At 49.2% G+C, this 20,682-nt stretch overlaps 3 protein-coding genes across 4 annotated transcripts; 1 reads left to right on the top strand and 2 right to left on the bottom strand.

Annotated features, from left to right (window-relative positions):
• Positions 1–561: 561 nt before the first annotated feature.
• Positions 562–20,437, top strand: LOC123063069 (uncharacterized). 2 transcript variants are annotated; one of them, XM_044486803.1, is made up of 3 exons: positions 562–1,073; positions 1,923–3,305; positions 20,003–20,437. In XM_044486803.1, the coding sequence occupies exons 1-3, from the start codon at positions 814–816 to the stop codon at positions 20,013–20,015; spliced, it is 1,656 nt and encodes a 551-aa protein (XP_044342738.1). In that variant the 5' UTR covers positions 562–813; the 3' UTR covers positions 20,016–20,437. The 2 variants fall into 2 exon arrangements, with proteins under 2 accessions (XP_044342738.1, XP_044342737.1); XM_044486802.1 differs by lacking the exon at positions 20,003–20,437 and having other exon boundaries at positions 1,923–3,740.
• On the bottom strand, positions 6,975–7,943 carry LOC123063071 (uncharacterized). Its single transcript, XM_044486805.1, has 2 exons — positions 7,617–7,943; positions 6,975–7,534 (listed from the first exon to the last, which is right to left on the bottom strand). The coding sequence occupies exons 1-2, from the start codon at positions 7,686–7,688 to the stop codon at positions 7,247–7,249; spliced, it is 360 nt and encodes a 119-aa protein (XP_044342740.1). The 5' UTR covers positions 7,689–7,943; the 3' UTR covers positions 6,975–7,246.
• On the bottom strand, positions 8,868–14,010 carry LOC123063070 (zinc finger CCCH domain-containing protein 12). Its single transcript, XM_044486804.1, has 7 exons — positions 13,702–14,010; positions 13,116–13,276; positions 12,397–12,459; positions 11,581–11,700; positions 11,187–11,483; positions 10,366–10,692; positions 8,868–9,332 (listed from the first exon to the last, which is right to left on the bottom strand). The coding sequence occupies exons 1-7, from the start codon at positions 13,850–13,852 to the stop codon at positions 9,144–9,146; spliced, it is 1,308 nt and encodes a 435-aa protein (XP_044342739.1). The 5' UTR covers positions 13,853–14,010; the 3' UTR covers positions 8,868–9,143.
• Positions 20,438–20,682: the final 245 nt, after the last annotated feature.

The following is a 20,682-nucleotide window of genomic DNA, read 5'->3' on the forward strand; positions in this document are numbered from 1 at the left end:
TCTGGGGCCCAGCCACCGACGGCCCATGCCGGGACGAGGGAGAGCGATGCGACGTGGGCGGGCCAATCGTCGGGCGCCACGTGGAGGACCGGACACCTGTCGTCCTCCTATAGGCCGACGGGCCCCACTCGTCCTCCGAAGAGACGAGGCCATATAGAAAATAAAATTTTGACGTATTATTTTTGAAAATTAATTTTAAAATGTATTAATTAAAAAAATAGCAGTAAAGCCGCGCGCTCGCCGACGGCCGGCCCCACCGGCGAGCGAACACGGGAACGTGGATGCGCTGGCCCCACCTGCCAATGTCAAGGGCAGTTAAGCGTGTCGGTGCGCGCAGCCAAAGCCCTCGCATCCTCTCTCTCTTCCCCACCCGAACCAAAACCACAGCGCACGCTTTACCCCAAGCTAAACTACCCCGTGGCACCGTGTCTATTACCTGTGGGGCCAGTGGTAAACGGCCCCACCGGTCGGCCGGGGCGGGCGGGCCAGGGGAGGAGCCCGCGGCAGAAGGTGGCAGCGTGGTCAGCTTTAATACGAACCCCACCTCACTTCCCGGGTGTCTTTGCTGCCCTGTCTCGAGCCGAGTGAGCGAGAGAGAGAAGAGAAGGGAATCCCCAAGGGAAAAAACAAAGCAGAGGAGCCAGTGGAAGAAGCAAGAAGGCGGCGTGCAGGCGCGGAGACCGACGCCCGCCGTCTGCCTTGCCTCCGGGGAATGCGGCGGGGAGCAGGGGAGCCGTCCGTGAGCTTTTAACTGCTGGGATCAGAGGGGAGAGAGGGGGGTGGTACGCAGGGAGCGTGCACGCTGCTGCATTGATGGGGGTGTGGAGGGAGGGGGCGGGGTGGTGCTTCTGCTCCGGCGGCGGGGGGCGGTCCGAGCGGGTCAAGGCGGCCATCTTCTCGGCCAAGGCCGCCGCGCTCGCCGCCGTCTGCGGCGGCCACGGCACGGGCCTCCTGATCCACCGGAACCTGCTGCTCACCACGCACGGCAACCTGCCCTCCGCCGCCGCCGCCGAGGACGCCGCCGACGCGCTTCTCGGCCACGCCCGCCTCGCCGCCCGCCTCGTGCCCCACAGGTTCGTGCGCCTTCTCCCGCCCACTTCCTAGTGCTAGCCTACCAGCCTAGCCGCCGCCCCACTGAACCAAATCGCTGCATTTTAAATTCCATTTCTGCCTGCGGGTGCGTCGTCCCTGTGGATTTGTTCGGCTCTCCCGGCGATTATTGCGGACTGATTAGGCCAAGATCCGCGTCTCCGGCAGCAGCAGCTGGGCGGGCCCGGCCCACGCGGCCGATTTGCTCGGTGGTGGTGGGATAGCTGTTGCTGCCGGTGATGATTAGCCCGTAATGCGGCTGATTAGAAGCCAAATTCAACCGCTAGTGCGGTTTCTGTTAGCAGGTGGTTGAGAGTATGCGCTATTATCTTGTTGTAATCATGGTGATCACAAGGTGGAGTTGGAAAGTACTTCGTGCTGCTCTACAAACAGTGGGGGCAAGTGCCATTGGTTGGATCCAAGCAAGGACGAGAGGAACATAGAAGTTCTCTTTTTCCGTACTAGTTGGAAGAACATAGAATTAATGTGATTTTGCGCGGTTGTTAGAGTTGTTTCCAATGTGTTTATTTTCTTCTCTGGAAAGGTTTTTCTTTAGGGACATGACATTCAAGAAAAGTTGTGTCACAGGCAAGCAATAGTAGTAAGTGGTTGATGATAAAAGGCAGCAAGGTTGGAGTCATGAAAAGTTCATAGTGTTAATTATTTTAATGTCAAGTCAGATCAGCTTTGCTGCTCAGTAAACAAAGGGTTTTTCTGGACAGAGCTTCATGATTGGTTGTTAAGATGTGTGCTTTTTTGCTGTAGTATTTTGTTGTTTACAAGTAACTCTATCCCTACTTACATTCTTCTTTTTGTAATGTTCATGTTTGCAGATTCTTCATCACCAGCTCGATTCTTGACCTTACGATAGTCGGTGTTGATTCTGCCGAGAATGACTTGACTTTGCAGGCTCAGCAACCTCACTATCTGAAAACATGCTGCAAACTAAGCCTAGATCATGGGAGTGTTGTTTACCTGCTGGGGCATACCGGGAAGAAGGAACTGGTGATCGGCGACGGGAAAGTAGTGATTGGCACGGATAACCTCATAAAGCTCTCGACAGATGGGGTGACATGGTGTCCTGGCTCTGCCGGTTTCGACGCCCAGGGGAACTTAGCTTTCATGATCTGTGACCCCATGAAGCTGGCCTCCTCCCCCACTGCAAGGTCATCTTCAGCATCCTCATCCTCATCACATTCATCGAAGAAGGATCAGCAAATGCAGTTCGGGATCCCCATATCGGTGGTCTGCGATTGGTTGTATCAGCATTGGCAGGGCAACCTGGATGAGGTTACCAAGCCAAAGTTACCTCTTGTTAGACTGATGTCCAGCAGAAGCGATCGCTCAAGCTCCTCCTTCACTCGTCGCAATGTGTTCAAGCCTGCAGATGACGATAATGATGATGCATCGGTTACTTCAAAGATGACTTCAAAGCCTAAATACCAGCAGGGGTCAGGTAGCTCAGCCAATGCAAGGATTTCTCATGATGCAAATCCTCTGGTTGATCTACGGACCAACAATGAGCAGGGGATTTCAACTCCAGAAATATACGAATCGCCGAGGGGTAGTTCTTGTCAGGGTCGCCAGGATCCTGCACCAGTACAACTCTTGGACATCAACTTCCCAGCTAAGGTTCCCAAGACCATATTTCTACCACTGCCCTTGAAACAAATGCTTTCTGAGGAGAACAATGGGGACACGTCGAAGGCGAAACCCAGGAATCCATCCAGAGAGAATCACTTTCCAGCAGGCCTGATATGGCACCGCAATGGCGAGGCAGATTCCAGGGATCCTCCGGTTGCTCTTATGGAGGATTGTAGCAGTGAGGGGCAGTCCAGCTCGTCACCTGCTGAGCGGTCGCGGTACAGACATCAAGACCAGTTCAGCAGCGAGGAGGAGACAATGTACTCGGCCGAAACCATGGAGAGCACGAACGTTCCGAGCTCCAGGGAGAAGCACGTCGGGAGGAGCCAGAGCTGCGTCAACTACAGCAGGTGGAGCTCTCCGAGGAAACCGTCGATGATTCAAACCGGGACCTTGAGGAAGCAGCACACGCTGATCCCCATGCGGAAGACGCACTCGCAGAGCACGTCCCTGCCGCAGAGGAGTCATGACTACTTGAGCCCGACGGTCTCCTCGGCCATGAAGAAGAGGAACTCCATGGAGCTGCAACAGCCCCCAAAGCCCCGTCGGATCATCGTCCAATCTTCTCCAAAATGGATGTTCTGAAGGTTTCCTCCATTTAGTTTTACAGGAGGAAATGAACTGATGGCGCCGCGTCGGCATGGCCATTTTGGAGGTCTGTTGCTCCCTTGTTTTCTCCTGGAAGCTCGTCAGCGAGCCGATGATCTCTTTGTTGTGTTTCTTCTCTCTAGAGTTGTGTGCTTGTGCAGAATGACTTGGACAAATAAAAGGTTAAAAGAAAAGAAAAGTTCGACGGAAAAGATAATGGACCATATACCCTGGATGGAGGTGTCAAGTGTGAGCTGTTGAAATGTCATGTGTTTCCGCGTGCAGACAGTCTGGACATGTACTCATGTAGTAGCATCTAGCTTGACTCTTTTTCTTTTTTTGTTTTGAGTGAGAAAATCTAGCTTGACTCTTGATTGTACCACTTTTAACTGAATGACTATCAGTTCTTTTGCCCAAGATATGCTAGTATCTCTGTACTTACTTTACTTCACATGGGACTGATGCCTATCATTTTTGTTTGCTTCTACCTAAATTATGGATTAGAACTTCAGGTGGCATAAAGAACTTCCAAGTGAGATTCTTTCACCCGTCTGAAGCAGGTGCTTCCGCGGGTCTGAATAATACAGTTTGCTGAGGCTGAAGAATATGCTTCCTGTCAGGTTTTCGGGCGCCAATTTTTTTTACAGGCTGAATTCCCCGTACAACTGATTCGCGTTGCTGCTATGATATGTTTGTGCTTTCTATCAATGCATGGGGACACAAAACTTTCATGCTTTCTTGAGAAAAAATTACAATGCACATGTCTATGTGTAAAAACAGAGTTTGTTTTTTTTTTGATCAAAAGGAGTTTTCCCCTGTCCCATTTTATTGCAAATGAGGCAAGAAAAACAGCACCCAACTGTTCACAGCGCTCGGGATCAGCCAAAGTAGCCGAGCACTCAAAAAAGAGAGCATGCTTGTGTGCGCATAGCATTTGGGTGTTTTTCTTTCCGTTCACAGATTTCTCCGGGATCATGGCTGAGAAATGCCTGGCCGAAAGAGGCTATGGGGCTTATCACGCACCACTGGCTGGCGAGTGGCGACGATTGCGGCTTCCAGTTGTGAAGACGAAAGGGAGGCAAACGTTGCAGCTGCCCTATCCTATGCTCTGTTCATGAATCATGACAGGCAGCATAGCATCCCCTAGTCTGTCTATCCAATAACTGAAATTAGTCCCCTTGAACTTATAGCCAGAGAAGCTAATAAGCCACATGGTTAACGGGACGGCTCGAACAATTTTTGTCTCCCGAAAAGGGGGGTTGATCATGCCTCTGCGTAACTGAGATGCACACGACCATCTTTGTCTGTTTCGACGGCCGGAACATGCTGGAATGCTTGGGTCGGAGTCAAGACTTGAGTGGCGAATCCACCGCACTAAACACATGCGTCCGCATTGCTATGAGGTTTTGCCACTGGCAATCACTCATGCCTTGCCGCACATGGAGATGGAGATGGAGAGGTCGGCGCCCTATCTGTCCGTCCCGCAAGGAAGCAACATGGGGCTGGCGTAATAAACGTCGCCCAATAATTCGCAGGGCCGACCGACCGATCATCATTTATATACGTGTCCAGCTCCATCTCCAGCCAAGGGTGCCGGATGGGAGGGGTTTCCCCACGTTCATCTCTGAAACTATGCGCCCCGGCGCAGCCATACATCTCTGCTATTATTTCATTTCACACGGAGAACAGCAACTACGCAACAAGCGGAGGTGATGGTCTGATGATGGATGTAACGAAAACTTTGCGAGTCGATACACTTCTACCACTGAAAAAATTGGGGAGAAAAGCTGCATGTTTATTTTTTCGACAAAGGGTGTGGATGGCCAAACTCATAGATTGGCACGTGGGCGCAATCTTTGGCATGCAGATGCAACTCAACATCATCACTCATGAACAGCACAATCTGTAAAGTGGGTTATTGGCATGTTCCCAAGTCCCAACCCTACCTTTCATGGCATAACTCGAATGCCCCATCAAACTACTGAAAACAAGCACAAAAAAATGTGGAAAGACGCAAACCCGTGCGTGGAACGGCTTTTTAACAGCATCTAGTCGGTGTTAGCGTTTGTCCTAGGGCGAATCATCTCGAAGCAGCTGACTGTCTGAACAGAATGCAACTGAAGGCGGCAACAAAAAATGAAGCTTTCCTTTCTGGCAATTGAGTTACAGTACAGCAGCCAAGTAACAACAGCAAAAATGCACTGAGCGTTGGAGGATATGAAAATGGTGGATTCAACCTTGATTGAGGCATAAGAAAGGATGAAAAAGGAGGAATTCAAGATCTGATCTAAGACAAAACTCACTTTTTCCCCTCTATAAAATCACTTTTGCATGCTACCTTTTCAGCCTTAGGTAGTCAAAAGTCACTTCACAGTCAATCAATCATAGTCACTCTCTTCAGAACAAGAGAACATGCAGGAGAGTAGGAGACACACACAACAAGGAGAACAAGTGATGGCCTGATGATGGTTGATACACTCCTACTCAATAATCCCAGATGGGGAAGTAAAGCTGCCTGTTGATGACTACTGGGAGATTAGCACGTGAGCTACCTTTTGGTGTGTAACTCAACATCACCTATGTACAGCACAAGCAGTAAAGTAGGCCCTTGGCATGTCCCTAACCATACCTTTTGTTTGTGTAAATATGAAAAGACAGCAAACCCAGAATAACAACATAGTTCACAAAAAAATGCGTAAATGTAGCAAACTCGGAGTAACATCATATAAAGTGTTTGCCTTAGGAGCAGTATGCTTAGGAGTAGGATTATAGCATCGCAACGCAGCTGAATGTCCTTGAACAGATAACAATCAAAAGCAACACATTCTGCGCAACTTTTGATAACACAATTTGGATTAAACAACAGAATGTGCTTCGTTAACTTAGAAACAAGTACTGCCTACTAGTATGATGCATGTGCATGTGCATTGCCTTTTAATTTGTTCAAAAGTAGAAGCTACTTGTCCAGGTTTGAAGCTACAAATCTAGTAAAAGATAAACTATAAGTTAATTGAATGGTGTGTTCTTTAGACATAACTGACTTGTGTGTAGTAGAATGAATGCTTGATAATGAAAACCAGTGTTTGTGATAAAAAAAACTTTATGTTCCATTAAAACGACTGCAAGGCTTTTTTTAGCCTAAATAAAGGATGCTGCCTACTGAATTCACAAAAGCTGGAGCCCAACTAGGCTTCCTTAAAGGTTAGTAAAGGAGCAGACAATGTGTTAAACTACCAAAAAGAAAGAAAAAAAACAGGTCAACTTCTACAGTTCTAAAATTGCCACAAAATAAATCAAGGCTACGGTGACAGATGTACATAGTACTGAACCCATGACACTTTGCGTAACAAAATTGTGAAGCAATAAATCTTCAGAAGGTGCTAAGAGGAGTTGCATAGAGTGGATCGATCCAACACAACGCACACTAATACTGTAAATAATAATATCTGCAGGCATGTCTAAATGGTTCAACTATGAAGAACACAGCCTTCTAAATGTCCTGTGCAGTTCAGTTTTACTGAATCAGTGGAAAGAGATGGAGGCACAAGAGATACCAGCATTCAAAGGAAAGGTACCGAATCTCCGCACTATTAACTAATCTATCAGTAGAAAGCACGCGACGAATCACGCATCCATGAGAGGAAACAGAGCAATGTCTCCAAATCACCCACTCTTTGCTAATAACCAACCAATTCCATCCATCGAGAGGTAGCAGCTACACCATATACTTAATAACAATTCGGTAGCAAAATGGCTATAGGGCTAAAACAAATAACAAATCGGCAAGCATTCGGGCTGGGGGAACTCATGCTGTCATGTCCTTTTTTCCCCCACCCTCACCACTCTAAAATACGTAGTACTTACTATCGCCCTCAACATTGCCCTCCTCGTGACACTCGAGAGCAGAGCAGAGCAGAAGCAGAGCTCAGACGTTGCAGTGGAGGCAGTCGCAGGACCTGGGCGTGAAGGAGCAGAACCCGAAGGGGCGGTTGGGGATGTTGCAGTTGATGGCGTAGCAGCACGGGGAGAGGACGCAGACGCCCCTGGGCCCGCCGCAGCAGGTGCAGGGCGCGCAGAGCTGGAAGCTCCCCAGCCGCCGCCGCGTCTCGTTCAGCACCACCCCGCTGAACCCCGCCCCGTCCCCGCCCGCCGGGGCCATCGGCACCATGCGCACCGCCGACTGCTCCGCCTGGTCGGACGCAGCCGGGACGACCTGCGCGCGCGTAGAGGGGGCAGGCAATGTGAGGGCCAAGATTCGCGGAATTGGGCGGGAGAAGAGGAAGAGGAAGGCTTACCGGCGAGGAGTGGGCGGCCGAGGCGAGGAGGAGGAGCAGGAGGAAGAGCAGCTTGGGCATGGAGGCGGGCATCCTCGGTCGGTCGGCGGCCGGAGCGGGGATTTGGACTGTGCAGCGGGCGGGGAGGGCTGGGGTGGGGAGTGAGGTCCTTTTCGGGGGGAGTGGCAGTAGCCGACGACGGACGGACGACTTGGGATGGAACCGGAGGGCGAGATCTCGTCTTCGCTCGTAGAAAGGCAGAGGCTACGGTACGCTCGCTCACCGGCTGGCTGCCGTCACGCCCGTCGTCACCCCCTCGCCCGCCGGGTGGGCGCCGCCGCTGGTAGAAAACAGGAGTGGCAGTAAATAATAGTACGCACATGATGTGCCGGCCCGTGTCGAAACCGCCCCCCCCCCCCCCCCCCCCCCCCCCCCCCATCGGCTTTGGCGCGTTCATACTCGCGCACTCGAGATCAGCCTATGCCCATGCCTATGATAATTGCTCCTGATCCGCCTGCCTAGGACTAGGATCTCGATGTGGACGAGGCTGATGGATGGGTCATTGGGATGGCGGTGCTCGCGTCGTCGGCAGATCATGATTCTGTTTCCAATCCTGTTTGTTACAGGGAGATCTTGCAGGAGCCTAGGACAAACTGACACTGTTGTCAAACCTGGACGGACGGACACCGGATCATCAATCAGTAATTAAAAATCAAGCCTCTTCCGTTTGGTGGTACTGTAGTACTGTCTAGATCATCATCACAGGTGTCAAGAAGAATGATAAAATTTGTGCGGCAGCTTTGGGAGGAAGCGCCCTATGGTTAGGACGATTCCGCACTGTTACTACCAAAGAGAGAGAAGGTGGATGAGGCGACGATCGTGAGATGGAGGGCAATTCGGTTGCCACCACAATTTGGGGCAGGCATTTATGCGACACCCCCGCAACAAGAAAAGTGGTTGGACCATGTTCGGCGCCTTATCATCATCATCGGCCCCCACATTAAACTCGGGGTCGTTGGGAGGACGCCCGGTTGCCTCACAAAACTTTCTCGGCAACAAGATCATGATGGCGATGCCACAACCGAATTCCGCGCCAAGTTCTGCCTCGTTCTACCCTTACGCCCTGTGGTCAAGAAAACCCAACCAGCACCCAGCTTATAGATCACACAAATGCCGGGCGCAAAACAGTTGATGCAACGTGGCCTGCAGAAAAGAGATTCAAAAAAAAACAGTTGATGCAACGCAGGCCGACCTCTGTCAGGAAACCATCGATGAAGCAATGCCAACATTTTTCACACTGCATTCAAGCATTATTTCATTCGGTAGCAAATGGCTTCTCCATCCATCCATCCAAAGACTGACTGACCCGCATTAACAAAAATAACAACTGTACATCTCTGGTAGCAAACTCGATTTTTACAGAACTTGATTCCGGGGAGTTAGGGGGGAGAACATTCGCGGCGCAAGCCCTGGGAAGGACGGCGCGCGATGGCTTTTATACATCATCGAGATCAATCAAGGTAGGGTCAAATGCCAGGGAGCCTTGCCTTAGGAGGCGTACGCAGACCCGGAGGGGGACTCCAGGAGACGCCGAGCCATGGGCGCGTTGGGCGACGCCGAGGCAGAGTAGCCGTACGCGTAGACCCCCATCGGAGCCGCCATCGGATGGTCGAACTTGCAGTTTACGCCGAACTTGCAGATGCCATAGCGAGAGTAGAACTTGCAGAGCTCTTCCCCCTGAAAATCTCAAACAAAAATGGCTTGTCATGATCCAAAAACAGGTGCGCTGGGAACAGCAAAGATGAACTAGTATTTGAGAAGCTGCAACAAAATCATTAGCTAAGCATAATAGGCCTTTTCTTAATTAGCAGGCCTCAGCCATTTCAATTTGTGAGGAACTAGAAAATCTCAAACTACATATGATCCAGTCATCAATAGCTAAATAAGTACAGCGTGTTAACCAAATACTCCCTCCGTCCCAAAATAAGTGTCTCAACTTTGTACTAACTCTACTAAGCTTGAGACACTTATTTCGGAATGGAGGAAGTAATAACTAAGCAGAGGTAGTCTACTTATCACTTCCCTGTCAGACTGGCATCTTATTACAATGTTCAGGTTGATAAAATGCTGAATTTAATGATAAAACACTATGTAACCAAGAGAAGTACGGTTTAATAATAGTCCTCGAACATGCAGGATTTAGCATCAGTAAATATGCTGAATTTCTTGTTTGTAGAATTGCTCATCAATATCAGGAACTATATATTATTGCAGAATCAATTGTGTAACCAATAAACATGATAATTTATCAAGCATCTTGGGTTCTACAATTCATCCCAAATCTATACTCAGAGAAATATAATGTAAATCAACTACTTAACTAAAATAGTACTCCCTCCGTTCCTTTTTACTTCGCATATTAGATTTGTGTCAAGTCAAACTTTACAAAGTTTGACCAAATTTATATTAAAAAATATCAACATCTAAAATATCAAATATATATACTATGGAACTACATTTCGTAGTGAATCTAACAATGTTGATTTAGCATTATGAATGTTGTTACCTTTTTCTGCAAGTTTGGTCAAACTAGAGATACTTTGACTTCGGACAAAACTTATATGCAGACTAAAAAGGATCTGAGGGAGTACAAGGGTCTCTCTCCCAGACGGATGCTGAAGGAGGTACAACGCTCAAAACATGGGCAAAAACTACCATGGACAATGAGTTAAGGATAAGCAAAAACAGTGAAGGGGTTCCATGTACTTACTGGGCGTAATGGAAGACCCATTGGGCTCAAGATACAGTCTGGGGGAGGCTGTGAGCGCACCCGGGGATGATGGAATTTGCAAACTGCACCAAATTTACAATCTCCAGTCTTTATGTAGTATATGCATTCTGGCTGATCAGGTCTCTCAGGAAATACATTCTCTCTCTGCAGTGCATACTGAGGTGCAGGAAACGAACTGGATCTGTAGGATGATTGCATTCCCTGATTTCCTGCACTGGCTTCACCTTGTCGAGAAGTTCCATAGTATTGTTGAGCCCCTGGAGACTGTAGTCGACTCTCAGGAGATGAAACAGGTACCATTTGGCCCTTGAAAGATAAGAAAAATAAAAAAATATCAACCCTAAATAACAGACTCCAACATGTTTTTCTTTCACAAAATTAGAGCTAAATAGCTAAAGCTAAGTAAGATTATAGACCAAGCTGCATGACAGAGCTTTCCAAGATGCATATAGAATAAACTCATTTGTTACTGAACTTAATTCTTTTCTTTGAGCAAATCATTATTACCTAGTTTGAACATTTGTCTCTCAGGAAACATCAACATGGCAATAGTAATTCAAATAGCAAAATAATGCAAGTATAGACAGGCAATATTAACAGAGCCATGACACAAAACAAGGATCAAAGGTTAGACTTGCAGAAATCCAAACAAAGGGAAAAGGATAAGTTAAAAGTTGAGACTTGAGACTGATGTATTTCTTATGTTTTCCCTCTGTGGGTCTAGGAAATGAACAGACAAACACATCATGACTAAGAGAAAATTCATTATACTGCATTACTATGAAATGAGATGATCTTACAGGATATGAGTTCCAGCTTGGTACTTGAACAAGACCCTGTGGTACAATCATCGGTGTATAGTTTGAAGGACTTTGCCATCTAGGGCTTGGAATGAAAGAACCTCTTGGATAAGTCCAGCTTGCCATTGTTCCAGTATAGGAATGTGGACCAGTGCTTCCAGAGTTATGTACAGGAGGATAAATAGGGGAACCACGTGAAGAAGCCACCGCATTGAAAATTTCTGGATGGTTAAATTTACATGTATTCCCATATTTACACTGTCCCGTTTTTAAGTAGTATGCACACTCCCTTTCATTCTACAGCAGCAAAATAGATTTCAGCTCAGTACAACAAGCAGAAAAATATATAAAAGGATGGACAAATAAATTATTCTACTAACAGTACACAACTAACCGGTCGAAGTGGATATCCCAATGTGTTTAGCTGCACCATTCCTGCGATTCCAGCCTTTTCTCTAGGGTGATGGAATTTGCACGTAGGCCCAAACTTGCATGTTCCAGTCTTCAGGTAGTACTGCATGAAAACATTGAGAAATTCTATCAGTTCAACACTCCAGCAAAGCATCAAAATGCTAAAATTATACTGCTTGTACTCCCTCCATTCCGAATTACTTGTCGCAGGTATGGATGTATCTAGATGTATTTTAGTTCTAGATACATCCATTTCTGCGACGAGTAATTTGGAACGGAGGGAGTAGATTGCAAGATAGACTCTACAAACATGCCATGGAAACAAATAGTAATACCCTGTACTTTTACAAAGGCACTCTGAAATTGTGGTTATCATCCTGACAAAACTGAACCTAAATCACCTAGCGGTTATTTTCTTGATGTACGAGTACTTCTACAAATTCTTGTAACAGTTATCTTGAATGACTTGGTTGTCACATGACAATCAGTCCTTACAAATAAGCACTGAAGAAAGCACTAGGAGAATTACGAAGTCCTCATATGAACCACAACTTTTTTTCCTTGACCTATATAAAAGCATCAACCAAATTTAAGACCCCCTTTTCTCCACATGTTTTCGCTAAGCATTTTTAACAAGATAAATAATTGCTCCAACGCATTGCATAAGCAGAAAACAAGCCACACATGAGTATACGACACTGCTGATATTGTTAATCAAGGCAGCATGGCGTGAATCCAAGTAAAATCTATGGCACAACAACAGCTTCTGGAAGAACAAATGGCTCCTAAATATAATTACCTGACATTCAGGTTGTCCCACCCTCTCAGGATATTCTCCTTTCATTCTGGCAGAGGCAATAGCCTGACAATAAGCAGGTTAGTTGAGAAGAAAAATGTGAGATGAAGCAACAACAATAAGTATATAAAGAGGTTTCACAGAAAATTGGCAGTTAGTACTGTAATGACTCTAAGGAACAGGAATGATATCCAGCTCGCCGGTGGCAATCATGAATAATCCAAAAGAAAGTGGCATACTGGTGACAATTATCCAAAAGAAAAGTGGATTCTATCTACTATTACACATGAGTAACATATAGCAAACTTTATCCAATGCAAATGGAAAAGTACAGGGAATCATAGACTAGTAGACCCTCACCAGGCTAAAAACTTTTTATCAAAACATACTTACTGATGCTAGGATATTTATGTGCCTTCGAATGAGAAAGCACTTGACTATCTAAAGGTGGTCATATGAATCATGTTACTGAGCATTTTGCGCATTAATTATTTGCATTAAATTCGGTCAAAATTACTACATTTGACTCCATGGTGCAATAGGAACAAACCGACACAAGATGTTTCTCTTGTACTAATTGTGTATTCATCTTACAGTCCTGCTTATGTACTACATGAGGATATAACATATTGGAAAATGTACAAAACGTAACCCTGACGATTGTGAACATGTGACACAAAGCAGTATGGAAATAACAGCTGGGAGAGAGGTAGTTTCCTTACCGTATTCCTGTCCTGAGGGTGATTGAACCTGCAGCTCATGCCGAACCTGCACAATCCAGTCCTGAGGTAGTAGGTGCAGTCCGGTTCCCCTGGCCGCACAGGATATGGCCCAGATTGCATAGTGGCGCCGCTGCTCATGGCCATCTGCTGCCACATTCCCTCTGCATTGCGCACACACACAAAACTGATTAAAATCGAGATCAACAAGTTTGCAGATTGATTATTAAGCGCCAACAGAGTATCCACATTCTACAAGTAACAGCATGCAAACATGGAAAGTAACAGCATCGCGGCCTGACACGATCAATCACCCTCAAAAACCCCAATTCCACGCCGACAGGGATATACGCAAAACGATAGCTTTAGCCACCGTCAAAATCCGCTGGGGTTACCACTCCCCGATCCATGGCAGGATACCGTGAGAACGCCCACTGATTCCGCAGGAAATTGCGGAGACAAAAAAGGTAAAGCCGAGCATCCGAGCTAAACCTACGGCGCGGAATTTAGCTTCCGATTATAACCCCAATTCCCCAAAACGGCCCGGGCGCTCGGGCGTGGCGGGGAGAGGAGCCACGGAAACCCTAACCTTCATAGAGAGCGTCAGGGTCGGGCGATGGCGGGTCGGCGGCCGCGGCGGTGGCCGTGGCGGGGGGCGGCGGAGGAGGAGGCGAGGGGGCGGCGGCGGAGGCCGTGACCGTCACCACCGCGGGAGCGGAGGCCCTTCCGGCTTCGTCCATCTTCGGCGAGCGGCTGGGTCGGCCATCACGCGATCGCGGCGGCGGCGGCGGCCATTGGGGGAGGGGCTCCGGCGAGTGATCGGTGGCGGTGTGTGCAGGATACAGAGGGAGAGAGGGGAGGCGCCCTGCCTGCCGCTGCCCCTTGTATTTATTTCTCCCCCTTTCTCTCGCTCTCTTTTTCGGTGCGCGGCCTGCTACGTGCACCCGCGCGTTGCACGCGCGCTGCCCGCTCTCGCGCGATTATTCCCTTTTTCTACCCGGCGAAATTGCAGCGCTTTGCTTTAAAAAATTATGATCACGGCAAGGGCAAAAGAAAAATCAGGGCCATCTTTGCAACTGTGTGTTTTACTATGTTGCGTTGGTTTCATCAACTTGAAAAGGATGGAGCACTCTAATTTTGCAGCTGGGAGAGGGAAGGTAGTTTACTCACCGACTTTCATGTCTTGAATCTTCTGATGATGAGTTTGCCCACGGACCCCCGGTATTTATAACCATGCCCGATGGAAAGAGCTTTGACGAGGGGTGGCGGACACGGCGCCGCTCGGCTGGGTTTTATCCTTCATCTGCCATTTATGCGTGTAGATAGAGATGACGGGGGTGTCGGTGGTGGGAAAGGCAATGGTCAATGGCGGTATTGAAGAAAAAGGGGGTAGGTAGGGTGTGGGGCTAGCGAACGTTACATCTGGCGGAGAAACCGAGAAGGATGTCGACAAGAATGGTGAGCTGGAGATTTGCGTGTGACCGGTGGCGTGGGCTGCGATGAGATAGAGGATAACATGCAAAAAAGATGAGGCGCCGAAAGGGGCGTGGGGCGATGGATGCCAGAAAGCGAAGGGATGAGGCACCGAAAAGGAGGCGCGGGATGCGGGGCGATGAATGCCAGAAGGCGAAGAGATGAGGCCCGAAATGGGGGCGCGAAACGCGGGGCGATGGATGCCAGAAGGCGAAGAGATGAAGCGTCGAAAGGGGGGCCGCAGGGCGATGGATGCCAGAAGGCGGAGAGATGAGGTGCCTAAAGGAGGGCGCGAAACGCGGGGCGATGGATGCCAGAAGGCGAAGGGATGAGGCGCTGAAAGGGGGGCGTGAAACGCGGGGCGATGGATGCCGGTAGGTGAAGGGATGAGGCGTCGAAAGGGGGCACGAAACGGCGGGCGATGGATGCCAGAAGGCAAAGAGATGAGGCGCCGAAAGAGGGGCGCGATACGCAGGGCGATGGATGCCAGAAAAGCGAAGAGATAAGGCACCGAAAGAAGGCGCGGGATGCAAGGCGATAAATGCCAGAAAGTAAAGAGATGAGGCAATGAAAAGTGCACTAAATGAGATATACGTTTCGCTGCCATATCTCGTTGTTTATGGCGTGTATAGATGAAGTGATGTCCGCGACTATCTTTCATGATCAGAAGTCAAATGCACTGTTTTAGTAGAAGCAAGGCGATAAAAAACGTTGAGACAGGTCAAAAAAAGCTACGTATAGCTATTTTTACACCTCAGTTTTGATAGTGGCATGCCTGATCCGGACTACTATTTCCATTATCTCTTTTCTTTATTACATGCATCTTGTATCTTTTACAATTTCCGTGAAGCCTTCAAAGAACAATGTTTTGTAAAACCTCGTCATGAGATCAAAAGACTCGTGACGTCCCGACTCTGTAATAATTTTCCTTCTTCTTCCTTGTGTTTTTAGGACCGAACAACTACGGTAGAGTGTGTCCGATAAAATCGATACGACGATGAATCTCCACCCCACTCGTAGTTAGTCATGATAAAATTAACGGTGGATGTCAATTGTTGTACAAAAATAAAACTGTATACACCAACACTATGCCGTATTCCCTCCGTCGATACGGATATTTATCTAGATAGGGGTGATGGATCACGGAGGGAGCAGGTAAGAGCAACGCTATTTTTAGAATTTCATTTCATTTCACTCTCCGAAACGGAGACCCGGTCTAGTAGTCTTGGTAGGCAAATCATCAAATGGGAAAGGGAAAAGAGTGCGCTTGCGTGTGTGCGTGTTGACGACAAGTGGACGGGAGGGGAGCATCATCCGCGGCGGTGGTGCGCGTAACAATTCCGCCCGCACTGTGCATGGTGCCAGTGTGCCCGGGGCGCCCGCCTCGGGTGTTTTTCCCCGTCCATTTTTTTCCTCCCTTCCCCTGACCTGACGCTCCGCTCCTTTTACGCGTCCCTCCCTCCCTCCCTCCTTCTTTTTGTTCGGGTGTGAATTGTGAGGAGAGGAGCGCCACCGCGGGAGTGGAGTGACCTCATCCAGTCGTTCCCCCACCCCCTTTTCTCCTCCCATTTTCTCTTTCCTTTTCGTTTTTTGCTGCCCTTTTCCTCCATTTCCCATTCGCGGGGGGCCTTTTTCTCCCTCGCAGAAAATACTTCTTTCTTTCTTCGCCAGCCTTTTGTCTCCCGGGGGGCTCCTCCACGGTCGCGTCGCGTCGCTTTCGCGGTCTCCCGTTCGATGCGTATCGCTTCTTTTATTTTGTTTTTTCGCTTCGTTCCGTTCCGTTCGGTTGCTGTGCTGCTGCTCACCGACCACCTGTGTTTTCCCGGCGTACTGCGATTCGGTCCGGGCGGCGACTTTGGGAGTCCGGCCTCTGGCCTTGCCTCGGGGGCCGGGGACGGATCCTCCTCCTCCGGCTTGGCGCTGAAGCGAGCAGTGGAGTGGAGGGACGGGGCGGTGGGGGGCTGGGTTTCCCGAGGCGGACACGGGTGATGCAGCAGCGGCGGTGCGTTGCGTTATGCTGTGTTGTGCGTGCGTGGTGGTCACCACGGACGGGGCCTATGCTACGCTACGGCCTCGCCTAGTTGATGGGATGCCAGCACTCAAAAAAAAAAAAGTTGATGGGATGCCATGCCGATTCCGTATTCTGTAGAGATGGTGGGGGTGGGGGTGGGCGCGATCGGAATATGGTTTTTTTTTCAGGATAACACGTGTTCATTCATATCATAAGGTCATCTCCACTGCGTGACCCTATCCTGTCCGGCCCTGTCCGTTTGGGGTAAAAGGGATAAATCGGGCGGCCCAGCGCGCGGGAGCAAACGGACTTTTGTCCGTTTTGTGTCCGCTTTCAACCCATCTCCGGCCCAAGTTTGCGCCGCTTTTGGGGTGAAACGGACACCACGCGGACGTGCTGGCCGTCTACGCGTGTCCTCCCCTGGCCCGCCCATCGGTGGCACAGGGCGGGCATTTTTTATCCGCCCCCTCCCCCCCTCCCTTCCTCCGGCCGCACCCCACTCCACTCTTTCCCACTCTTTTCCTCGCCGCCGCCGCCGCCGCTGCCATTGCAGCCGTGCAGCTCGGATGCGCGTCTCGCCCAGCCCCTTCCCCTCGGCGCCGTCGAGCTACCCAACCATGGCCACCTGGTTTGCGCACCCGCCGGCCGGATTTGAGGCGGATCCGGTCGGTCTTGAGCTCGCCCGGCTGTGGGAGGCTGGGCCGCGCCATGGACTGGCCGGGCACCTCGCCGGAAGGCCCTGGCAGGGCCGCAAGGCCACATGCAGGCAGTGGTTCCTCCTCTAGTTGCTCGGATCTGCACCGTCGGTGGTCCGCCGGCAGATACACGAATGGCGGCCGGCTGGGCTCGGTGCTTGCCCAAAAGCTCGTCGGCGCACCGTTGCCACTCATTAAGTGCGACCACTGCCCAAGGATGGTCGTGCGCCGCGTGTCTACAACGCCGGAACATCCCGGATGGGTGTTCATCAAGTGCTTAAACGATGGGGTATGTGCTCTTTTTAGCTTCGGTTTGTGCTTTCGGATTAGACTAGTTGTGCTAACTTCAATTTTTATTGTGTAGAATGGATACAAGTTTTGGTATTGGGAAGAAGAGTACATCGATATATTGATAGAGCGAAATTTAGTACATGTTCGTGCACTTTTAGCTAGCATAGAGGCTGTAGATGAGACAAGTGCACTTGTTGCTAGATTGGAGGCTAGCCATGAGACTAGGTGTGAGGAAGCAACATCGACTTCTGGCTTGAAGAAGAAAGGAGGGTGCAACATCAAGCCTCCTCCACAGATCAACAATGAGTGCATCGAGAAGGCCCTAACCCAACTCAAGGGAGCAGTTATGGAAGTTGGGTATCTTCTAAAATGTATCCTTGTTGTTCTTATTTTCTTTGACCTTACTTTACTAGTCAAAATGTGATGATGTATTGTTATGTACCAAAAATGAATGATAAAAAAAGTTAAGGATTGCAAAGAAAAATGCACGCGGACAGGATGCGGCCGGGATGCGTCCGCGCGCTGGGCGCACGGCCACCGCATCCAGGACATGCCCGGACACGAACCCAAATCCCTACCCAAACGGACAGAATCCGGACAAAACTGACGTCCATTTGGGGTCGCGCGGTGGAGTTGGCCTAAAGATTAAAGTGCAAGTCACATAAGGACCGACATGATGAAACTGAAAAGATAGCATAATATCTCTGAGCTTGACACTAACGCTAATCACCTGCCTTCGGCACCACTACAACAGTCACCGAAGAAAAAAAATGATGGATCACCTTTTCACCCGAGCTTGACGCAGCTCCATCGCTGATATGCAGCTTTGCGGACCTTCGAGGTGGCTCACCAAAAGTGAAGCCCTTGCCGTTGAACGAAGTGGACGGGGGTAACACCCCGGAGACGTCATCGAACTTCAGATCTGGCACTCCACCACAACTAAGACGCCGATGGAGGAAATCATACTAGCCATCCATGAACCACGAACCACGAACCGAGCACATGTTTCGTCTTTCAGATGTCGTCGATGCAGACCACAATCTGCATCCGCTCCTAGACTACCTCCCAAACTCTGTGCTGACGCTGGAGCAAACGCAGCCGCAACGGCGGAGCCGGAGGACACAGGTCCACCACGAGGATGCTGCCGCCATGCCACACCATCCTTGCTTGAATAGACCGATTTCCATATCCACCCCCAACCATAGGACCGATGACCTCGTCAGGGAAGGATCCAAAGAATCTTTGTTCAACATTGTCATCCTCACGGGCGAAAGCCAAGACGATGAACAGACTAAAAACCTAGACTATGAGGAAATAAAAATGATCCACACGTGTGAATCCGGCGACCCCCTCTCCCCCCTCCTTCACCACTGACGACCGAGGTCACCGGCAGAGAGGAGCCGCCGGAGGACTGCGCTGGAAGAATGGCCTCTCCTGGCGATGGCTAGGGTTCCAGCCGCCAAGGAGAGAGGAAAATGGTATGTATGATTGATGGGTATGTATCACCATATGTGGTTTCGGGTGTATCTTTGTGTGTGTGGCCCATCACGTGTATATATGGCCATATCTCTGTTCGTGGCTATGAGTGTTCGGTCCTTCTGTTTCTTGGTTGATCGGAAAATTTCAATCTCAGGGCGATTCCGCCCACCGCCGTCGATCCTCCCCTGTCGCCCTTGTGCCGTGTCAATGTCTCTCGCCGTTCGTGCCTAGTTTCATTGCCGCACAACCTCGCCATTCGGTCCTCTCCAACCAGTTTCTTCCACCGCACCACCGCTGTCATGTCCATCTCTCCAAACATTTCCCTTCCTCGGTCATGTTTTTCGGCGTCGGAAAATTGATGCACGCGCAACGTCAACTAGCACCTCCTCTTTACAAACGGCCCTTCAGCCGAACATGTCGTGCTTGTCTTGGCGCTCGGTCCACGCGTCGTCTCTAAAATCGACTGAAATGCCTCACATTTTGAAGCAAACGAAGAATGTAAATTGTTTGTCTCATTCTTTGTTAGACACCACCCTGTTAGGCCCCTCCCAATGCTTCACCTTGTACAGGTGCTAAGCCTTCCACGTAGGTAAAAAATCTGATGTGACAAGTTATTTAAGAGGAGAGAGATGAGTGTGTGGTGACCTCAGGAAGAACCAATGCTAAGCGCGTGAACCTAGGCAAAACATTTAAAGGAAAGGAGCCCACCAATACATAAAGAGCTTTAGTTGCTAAATCATTAAATGAAGCAAGCTTTAGCAACCATAAGCTAAGCACATATGCATTGGGGAATATAGTTGCTAAGCTATTTAATGTGCTTAGCACCTCATCTAAGCACCCATGCATTGGCAGCGGCCTTAAATCTAACTCACCCTCTCTCTCTGGGGGGGCACTGAGTAGGCCCCAAAGCCCCGTCGGATCATCGTCCAATCTTCTCCAAAATGGATGTTCTGAAGGTTTCCTCCATTTAGTTTTACAGGAGGAAATGAACTGATGGCGCCGCGTCGGCATGGCCATTTTGGAGGTCTGTTGCTCCCTTGTTTTCTCCTGGAAGCTCGTCAGCGAGCCGATGATCTCTTTGTTGTGTTTCTTCTCTCTAGAGTTGTGTGCTTGTGCAGAATGACTTGGACAAATAAAAGGTTAAAAGAAAAGAAAAGTTCGACGGAAAAGATAATGGACCATATACCCTGGATGGAGGTGTCAAGTGTGAGCTGTTGAAATGTCATGTGTTTCCGCGTGCAGACAGTCTGGACATGTACTCATGTAGTAGCATCTAGCTTGACTCTTTTTCTTTTTTTGTTTTGAGTGAGAAAATCTAGCTTGACTCTTGATTGTACCACTTTTAACTGAATGACTATCAGTTCTTTTGCCCAAGATATGCTAGTATCTCTGTACTTACTTTACTTCACATGGGACTGATGCCTATCATTTTTGTTTGCTTCTACCTAAATTATGGATTAGAACTTCAGGTGGCATAAAGAACTTCCAAGAAAATTTCAATCTCAGGGCTATGAGTGTTCGGGCCTTCTGTTTCTTGGTTGATCGGAAAATTTCAATCTCAGGGCGATTCCGCCCACCGCCGTCGATCCTCCCCTGTCGCCCTTGTGCCGTGTCAATGTCT

This window comes from Triticum aestivum, chromosome 3A (assembly GCF_018294505.1).
Source record: "Triticum aestivum cultivar Chinese Spring chromosome 3A, IWGSC CS RefSeq v2.1, whole genome shotgun sequence".
Classification (NCBI taxonomy): Eukaryota; Viridiplantae; Streptophyta; class Magnoliopsida; order Poales; family Poaceae; genus Triticum; species Triticum aestivum.